The sequence below is a fragment of the Setaria italica genome, chromosome I (genome assembly GCF_000263155.2).
Source record: "Setaria italica strain Yugu1 chromosome I, Setaria_italica_v2.0, whole genome shotgun sequence".
Classification (NCBI taxonomy): Eukaryota; Viridiplantae; Streptophyta; class Magnoliopsida; order Poales; family Poaceae; genus Setaria; species Setaria italica.
Window position 1 is genome coordinate 26,816,448 of NC_028450.1, and position 9,352 is coordinate 26,825,799.

The 9,352-nt window shown below is 52.9% G+C and overlaps 1 protein-coding gene across 1 annotated transcript; it reads right to left on the reverse strand.

Moving 5' to 3' along the window:
* Positions 1 to 6,916: 6,916 nt before the first annotated feature.
* LOC101763825 (E3 ubiquitin-protein ligase ATL31) lies at positions 6,917 to 8,581 on the reverse strand. Its single transcript, XM_004952628.4, has one exon. It carries the CDS (start codon positions 8,543 to 8,545, stop codon positions 7,184 to 7,186), a length of 1,362 nt encoding a protein of 453 aa, XP_004952685.1. The 5' UTR covers positions 8,546 to 8,581; the 3' UTR covers positions 6,917 to 7,183.
* Between the last annotated feature and the right edge of the window lie 771 nt (positions 8,582 to 9,352).

Below are 9,352 nucleotides of genomic sequence, written 5' to 3' on the forward strand. Positions count from 1 at the left end.
GCCTGAAATCGTATCCGCCGATCCACTTTCTTGGACGGATCTTTCAGATAATCGGCGATCTCTTTTCGCCAGTCGTCGGCCGCGAACTCTAGAGCCATAGCGCCCTGAATCGGCCGATATCCGGATGCATGTTGGGCAAGCCTGTTGGCATCCTCGTTATGATTCCTAGGGATGTGCTCAACAACCGCGGACTTGAATTCTTTCAGAAGTTGAAGGCAATCCTCGTAATAAATCCTTAATACGTCATCCTTGCATTCGGACTTTCCTGTCAATTGGTCCACGATAAGCATGGAATCCCCAAAAATTTCGACGGCGTTGGCCTTGATCTCCCTCAACAACTGTAACCCCTTTAACACGGCCCGATACTCTACTTGGTTATTAGTGGCGGATGCTTCTGTTGGCAGAGAGAAATCATAGCTTGCCCCCCGAGGCGATATGAGAACGATGTCGATTCCTGATCCGGCTCCACATGACGAACCATCAAAATATAAGGTCCATGGCACTGGTTCCACGACGGTGGTCTCTGGTCCGCAGTGCTGGGCAACGAAATCGGCCATAATCTGTCCTTTGACGGCCTTCGCCGATTCATATCGTAGATCAAACTCCGATAAAGCCAAGATCCATTTTCCCATTCGTCCTTTTAAGATCGGCAACGACAGCATGTATTTTACCACATCATCTTTGCATACCACTACACACTCTGCCAATAACAAATAGTGCCTGAGTTTGGTGCATGAGAAGTAAAGGCATAGGCATAGCCGCTCTACCGGGGGATACCTTGTCTCGGCGTTCAGAAGTCTTCTGCTAACATAATATATTACCCGTTCCTTTCCCTCAAATTCCTGAACCAGAGCTGACCCGATAGCTCGTTCATCGGCTGATAAATACAGTTTGAATGGCTTACCGGTTTGAGGTGGGACCAATACTGGTGGCGAGACCAAGTACTGCTTGATATCTTCTAGTGCCTTGCGTTGCTCTTCTCCCCATACGAACTCTTGGTCGGGCTTCAACTTTAACAATGGTGTGAAGGCTTAGATACACCTGAATAGATTAGATATGAATCTTCTGATGAAATTTACCTTGCCGATTAGGGACTGCAACTCAGTCTTATTTTGCGGGGCCACGACTTTATTGATGGCCGCTATGGTCTTTCAGTTGATTTCTATCCCACGTTCGTGAACCATGAATCCCAAGAATTGTCCGGCGGATACACCGAAAGCACACTTGTTCGGGTTCATCTTCAGCCCATGTTTCTTTGTGCATTCCAGTACCTGCCGCAAATCAGTTAGATGTTCCTGGTGTCCTTTTGATTTTACTACGACATCGTCGATGTAAATTTCCACCAGGATGCCGATAAGTTTGTGAAATATGTAATTCATGGCTCGCTGATACGTAGCGCCGGCTTTCTTCAAACCGAAAGCCATTACCACCCACTCGAATAAACCAAGGTGACCCGGGCATCTGAAGGCCATTTTGGATATGTCTTCTTCGGCTATTAGTATCTGATTATATCCAGCGTTTCCATCCATGAAACTAATAACTTTGTGTCCCGCGGCGGCATCTATCAGCACATCGGCCGTCGGCATTGGGTATCCGTCCATCGGCGTGGCCTGATTGAGATTCCTGAAATCGACGCATACGCGGAGCTTTCCGTTCTTCTTGTATACGGGTATAATGTTGGAGATCCATTCGGCATAACGGCATTGCCGAATAAATTTTGCTTCGATTAGCCTCGTTATTTCGACTTTTATATCGGGTAGGATTTTAGGATTACACCGCCGTGCAGGTTGCTGATATGGCCGATATCCCGGCTTTATGGGTAACCGATGTTCGACAATAGATCGGTCTAATCCGGGCATCTCATGGTATTCCCAAGCAAAGCAATCCTTAAACTCTCTTAATAAATTTGTCAATTTACATTTGTATTCTGGATCCAAATTCGCACTAATATACGTCGGCCTTGGCTTGGTGCCATCGCCTAAATCTATCATTTCTAATGAATCGGCCGACATGAACCCGTGTCCTAGCTTTCCATCTTCCCGGGCGAACTGATCCATTTAGTTTGAATCTTCGAAGCTGACTGCTCGGATCGGCTGTAGACCGAAATCGGACACCTCCAGGAAATCAGTGTCCCATGCCCTCCCGGATATGCACTTGACATTCTCGCAGCTCCATTGCTGCGTATCGGCTGTCGCGACGCTGTATGCAGAATCGGCCGTGACTACTTCGATGTTGTTGCCGACCCACTGTATGAGGCATTGGTGCATCGTAGACGGGATGCAGCAATTTGCATGTATCCAGTCTCGGCCGAGTAGCATGTTGTAGGACCCTTTGCCATTAATAATAAAGAAAGTAGTAGGAAGGGTCTTACTGTCGATGGTGAGGTCGACGCAGAGTGCGCCGCGGGTGGGAGACACGTTGCCTTCGAAGTCTTTGAGCATCATGTCTGTCATAGTCAGGTCATCATCACTTTTCCCTAGCTTCCGAAACATGGCGTATGGCATGATGTTAACAGCAGCTCCTCCGTCTACTAGTAATCTGGTGATGGGTCGGCCGTTGACATGCCCCTTGAGGAACAGTGCCTTTAGGTGTTGTCGTTTGTTGTCTTCGGGTTTCTCGAACGTGGCTGTCATTGGCTCTAAAGCCAATTGTGCCATCTGCTCTTCTATTGCTGACATGTTCTGTCGGTTGGCAGGAGTCATGAATTCCATCAGCAGTATGAAAACCATGCTGATGTCGGCCGCCGATTCATCGTCCCCCCTGTCATTTCTTTTGGGGCGCCAGACTCGAGGCCTGCCGTTTTTCCCGTCCATCGTATGTTGTTGCTCTTCTTCCTGTTGTTCCCACTGGCGGAGACGTTGGATTCTTCATTTTTGAGACTTAGTCAATCCATCAGGGCACCACCTGGGGTTCACTGGTTTAATCGGTGGCCTGGCGCGTTCCCATTCTGGTTCGCGTCCTAAGGGGTTCTCATCTGATACCCAGGCATCGGCCATCTCTTCTAGCCGATCGTGAATGCTGACCTTGTTTTCTGGTTGGCTGTGCCAATCGAATCTGCCCCCTGGCCTATCTTTTCGTTCGCGCCTGTCTTCCAACCGGTCATATCGGCCACTTCTACCCCCCAGCCGATCACGCACTGGAGGGCGCCGGTCTTCTTGTTCGCGCCAGTTCCTGCTGATCGGCTCTGGTCTTCCATCTCTGGAGCGAGACCTCCTGAATGGCCGATTGTTACGATACGGGCCGTTGCACTCAGGGCAATTATCGGCTGACGGCAACCTAAGGTTGCTTTCCCAGCAGTGGATGAAGAATGGGCATCGCCAGTGATCTTCATGTCATCGCATCGCCTCTTCCTGTGATCTTGAGCGTTCTTGTTGCCGTTGATATTTGTTGAGCAAAAATTGGGAAGTGACGGGCCTGCGTGGTTCTCCCGATCCGTCGTCTTCATCCTCCATCCGCCGTTTCCCCTTGGCGTCTTCGGGTGCCGCTTGGTTTCTGGGGTCCACGGCGCTGCTTTTCTTAGCCGATTTAGATGTCAGCACTTTGGTCTGGAGCGAATTCTTCCCCGTGTCAACCATGTTGGTGGGGAAAGGGTACTGATCAATCTTCATCGGCTTGGTCAGCTTTGTTGGGACTTCGAATTTGAGCCTGCCTTGTTCGATGGCTGATTGTATCTGCTGTCGGAAGATTTTGCATTCATTTGTATCGTGGGAAGTAGCGTTATGCCACTTGCAATATTTCATCTTTTTTAGTTGTTCGGCTGATGGGATGGTGTGGTATGGCGAGAGCTTGATCTGTCCTTCCTGGAGGAGAAGATCAAAAATTTTGTCGGCCTTTGTTGTGTCGAAACCGAATGCTTCAGGCTCCTTTTTCTCGAACGGACACGATATCGGCTTTTTCCCTTTAATCCATTCCGCTAGGCCGATCTCCGTTTCTTCTTCGGATTCAACCTCCTCTAAGTATGCCACCTTCTTCTGGAAGTTCCTTCGTGGATCAAAAGGGCGTACTTCCTGACCGGACAATCGATGAACGATTTGGCTCAAGCTCTCAAACTCCTGCGAAGCATATTTCTCTTTGATATGAGGCAGGAGACCCTGGAAGGCTATGTCGGCCAGTTGTGCATCGGTCAAGGCTAGGGAGTAGCACTTGTTCCTGATCACCTTGAACCTCTGCACATACGAGGATATCGGTTCGTCGCTTCTCTGTCTGAGGCTGGTTAGATCAGAAAGCTTCATCTCATGTACCCCCGCGTAGAAGTATTTGTGAAACTGCCTCTCTAGATCAGCCCACGTAATTATAGAGTTGGGTGGTAGTGTAGTGAACCATTGGAAGGCCGACCCAGATAGGGATGATGAGAAAAGGCGCACCCGTAGAGCATCTTGCGCCACTGCCTCTCCGCATTGGATGATGAATCTGTTCACGTGCTCCACAGTTGAGGTGTCATCCAACCCCGAAAACTTGGTGAAATCGGGAACTTTGTACCGATGGGGAAATGGCAGTAAGTCATAAGTAGGTGGGTATGGTGTCTTGTACGTGTAGGTTTGCATCTTCGGTTTTAAACCGAATTGCTCTTGAATCACCTCCGCTATGCGTGCCGTCCAGTCTGGTTGTTGTTGATGGACTATTGGCTGGGGAACCGGCACGTGTTGGTAGACTGGTGGTGGGATGACTGGGTGGTGAGCAAAAGCGTGCGGCGCTTGATGTGACGTGGCCGACTGCGTAGTCGGGATCGGCTGTCTGAGTGAATCGGCCGCTTCGTCATATAGCATGATCGGCGCAGCGCCCCGAAGTACTTCCGTTGCCTCTGCCCCCCTGCTCATCTCCGGTGCGACTGGCTGATATTGTGGCATCGTCGGCCTTGCGGCTGATTGGAAAGGTGCCTAGATTGGAGAACCTCCATGGCTGGCCGATTGATCCTGGGCGGCTGTTACCGATGGTGCCCCCTAAGGCATTGTATTCAAAGGAGAGAACTGCGCGGAGGACAACTGAACGGATTGCGGCCGGAGATATGGCGCGCCGTTAGGCCCCAGAGAAATTGACGATAAAAAGGCGCCGGGACCTCCAATTGGAGCCTGGATCGGCTGAGGAGCCGAGCAGGATATACTTGTATAAATCCTGGTTGGGGCCGTAATAGGTGGGGCATACGCCAGCCCCTGGTACCCTTGGGACACGCCATTGGCCAAGGAGCTGATGACGGCATTGTATACCGTATTAGAAATCACCGGGGACTGATCAATGAAAGCTTGATAGACAGATTGTTGAACCATCTCGGACATCTTGCCCGAGTCCTCGGCGATTGTGATCTGGCGGGGAGTTGGAAACGGAGTCTTTTTGACAGTTTCCCCGCTCCTGGTACGACTGAAGGATTGCAGACACGTCTTCCGGTAGTATGCCATCTGCTTTTCCAATTCTTCCTTCTGGTCATCCCTGAGGTCTACTTCCGTCACTTCGATGACGTTGTCTTCCGAGACTTCGGCAGCTTTCGACATAGTGGCGGTTGTATTAGTCCCACCGGGCGTGCCAAAAGTGTGTTGGCGCTAGAAATCGGCTGATCGAATCCCCAGCATCGAACACACGACCCGGGAGAATCTGCTTAACTCCTGTTCGGGTGATCGCCCTGGTGCGGTTCGCGCGGCGTGCCAGCCAATCTGACCTGTTGATTGGCAAGGAAAGAAACGTGTCAGATACCAGAGGTTGCGATCGGCTAAGGTTCCGATCTCGAGATAGCTTATCAGCAAATCGGCCGATTTGCTGTAATAAAGAAATCGGCTATAATGCAGCCGATTACCAGGCAACGTTAATAAAGAAAAACTGCTAGAGTAATCTAAACAGCGCTACAGTAATAACACCAAGAATAGATCTAAATCGGCTATGCGTGAAACAATAGATTGAGTAACGAAGCACGAGAAAGCCGAAAGTTTCAATTCCTAGCTGGATAACTGGTGATAAAACTAGAACAACAGGTAAAACCTAGAATTCTAGTAAATATCGATAACTAGTGAATAAATCTAAACGAAACGACAGCGATGCGCCCGAAGTTAAAGCTTAGATATTACTCGATAAACGGAACTTACAGAATCGGCCGGAGATCAAGTTGATGCAGCCCCGCCAACCCGTATGAACTCGTGGAAAGAAGAAAAGTATTGGCGAAGTCGCCTGCTCGAAAGTAAGTACGAGGAAATAGTAGTTTATTGTATTGATTTGGTGATGGTTACAGATCTATGAAGGTGGCTATTTATAGCCTGTTACAAACGATTTCCTAACCGACTAGAACTCTATCTCTAATTTTAAACGAAAACGAATATTTACAAGTACGATTCGTATTGGAGTTGATCATCATGCTCTCACGGGCTAACCCCCCCTTTTAATCTTCATAGTTCACTTTAAGCCCATACCGGCCCAATTGCTCCAGCCTCCTAATCGGCCGATTCCTACCAACTCCATCAACAAGGGACAGCCGATTACGGCCTACATGTCGGGGGGGCTCCGACCACTCCGACCCTGGGACCTATGGTCGGGCGAGGCGAAGTTCCACCCTCAAAGGGCAATCGGCCGATCCTCGACTGTAGCACCAATCGGCCAATTTCCAACTGTGACTTCTGTGTCTCGCCGCATCTCCTGATTTCTTCCTTTCCTGACGCCGATTTCATACGTGTCAAAATCTGGCGTCAACAGAAGTATTAAACATAGACTAAATACAAAATCAATTGCACAGATGGAGGCTAATTCGCGAGACGGATCTATTAAACCTAATTAATTCATGATTAGCACATATTTACTATAGCATCGTATCATCAAATCATGAACTAATTAGGTTTAATAGATTCGTCTCACGAATTAGTCTCCATCTGTGCAATTAGTTTTATAATTAATTAGTATCTAAATATTTAATGTGACAGGGACTGCTTTAATCCGTGGAACCAAATACCCGAAGTCTTCTAAAATGCATACCATCAGAACGGATGGGACTGCAAATTAAAATTCAACTTTTTCCAGACGATCTCCACTTGCAGCGCGCCTCACGTGGTTCTGCTCCAGTAACACAAAATTGTAATTACACTTTCTATATCCCTAGTTTTCGACGACTACCACGTTGCTATTACAGCACGAAATCAGCAACTTGACAGCACTTTCAAGGTTCTACTACGTACACTTGTACAGTACTTTCAAAGCTTCCGTTCCCATGCTACGTCCGAAGCTGCTTTTTAACTTCCTTCTCGTTCGCTGCTGCCGCCACCTCCTCGGGGGTCGCTTTTGCACTTGCACAGGACCCGCTGCCTCCAACTCCAATGCTGTCAAGGCAGATGCTCCCCTCAGCTGGAACGTCGTCGGCGACATCAACGGCGGCGACGCGCTTCCCTCTCAGCCTCGCGTAAGAGTAAGACGACGAGGACGACACTTCTCCGCCGCCGGAGCCTACCGTCACCCTCGACGCGGAGAAGAAGGACAGCCTCCCGGAGAAGGTCCTCCCGAGAAGCGACTGCCACCTGCCCAGCTGCCCTACGAGGGGCGCGCTGCGGGCGCCGCCTCCTTCCGCGGTGGCTCTCCTCCGCCCGCGGCGCAGCTGCGAGCTGCGCTCGGCCGCGGCGGCGACCATCTCCCTGCGAACTTGCTCCGGCAGCCGCAGCGTGAACAGCTCCAGGTCGCGGTCGAGCCTGGCGGCGAGGGAGTGGGAGTGGCCCGTGGAGTGCCACCGGGCGAGCTTTGCCGCCGTCGGCGGCTGGGTCCCCGACCGCGACCGCATGGCCCGCCGGTGGGTCCCGATCCGCTGCAGCTCTAGGGCCTCCTGCCTCCGCTCCTCTTCCTCCTCCTCGGTGACCACGTCGATCACCACAGCCACCGGTAGCGGGCCAGCGTATTGCAGTGCCACCGCTGTGTCGCTGGAGATGCTGCTCGCTAACGGAATCGTCGGCGGGAAGCTCGTCGGCTCCCCGTCGTCGCTGGTGGTGTCCTTGTGATCAGGTTCGAGGTTGCAGCGGCATACGGGGCAGGTGACGTGGCCGGCGAGCCACTCGCCGATGCAGTCCGGGTGGAAGGCGTGACTGCACTTGGGCAGCAGCAGGCGGAGCCGGTCCCCGCCCTCGAACTCGCTAAGGCACACCGCGCACTCGAGCGCGCCGCCGCCCTTTCCGACTCGCAGCGCCTTGGCTTCGGTGTACGTCATGGTGGGGAACGCCTCGACGACCTCGGCGTCGAGCCCGCGCGACCTACGCCGCCTCTGCCACCGCGACCGCGAGGCGAAGAAGGCGTCGAGGCTGCTTGGGGCGCCGGCCGCGCGTCCGCCATCGCCCGACGTCGACCTGGTGCTGACGGCGTAGCCGCTGCAGTGGCGGAGGTAAACGGTGGAGGCGGCGATGAAGACGAACACCGCGACGACGGCGGCGAGGAGCGCGACCATGGCCGTGCTGACTTGGTCCGGGCCGCCGGAGCCTGACGACGCGTCACCGCCCTGCGCCTGCTGCGCGCGGGCTGCCGCGAGCATGGACGCGAGGACGACCGCGGCGAGCAGCGCCGCGCGGTGGCCGCCGTGGCGAGGCGTGGAGGACATCCTGCTTGCGCGGGTTGAGCTGACTAGTCGGCTGTCTTCCGAACGCAGCATGCAGTGTGGATCGGGAACCGGGCTATATAGAGGGTCGTCGCCTCGTCGGGGCGAAGCAGTTGGAGAGCGGCCAAAGCGGCCGCGATCCTGCAGGGGCCAGGTGTGCGCTTTGATTGGCAGTTTTGACCGGCCGACCAACCATGTCCACCCAGGTGTTGACATTTTAGATGCCGAGACCGCGCGCGGTCGTCCTCGGGGTTGGGGTGCTCGTGTTCTGTGTCTCGGAAACAGCACACGTACTGACCGGGGTCGCCGTCGGCCACGCCCCGGCCGGCGGCCGTGTACTACATCCCCGTCTACGCGCATGCCAGCTTGCCGCTACTGGCCAGTGGGCTAGTGGCAGACTGGCAGCGGCCGCGTGCACAGGCACGGGCCACGGCCGAGAACGCACGCCACGGCGACCTGGTCGACGAAAGGGACGCGACCCTCCTCGGCTCCTCCCGCATGCGTGCGTGGCGTACCGGTACCAGGGCGCACGGTGCATGCCCACTTGTGCTAGTGGATCGCGCCTGCGAGGCTGAGATTCCAAGGGATGGGATCTGCCACGCCTGACGCCACGTATTGTTTTCCACGCCATCTGTGCATGCTGTCGCCTCACGAGAGGACGGTGCTCCGAGATACTACTATCGCCAGCCGCTCCAGGGGCGTGTTTGTTTCTCCCGGAGCTCCTAATGTTTAGATACTAATTAGAATTAAATATATAGTAATTACAAAACCAATTGCATATATGGAGGTTAATTTGCAAGGCGAATCTAT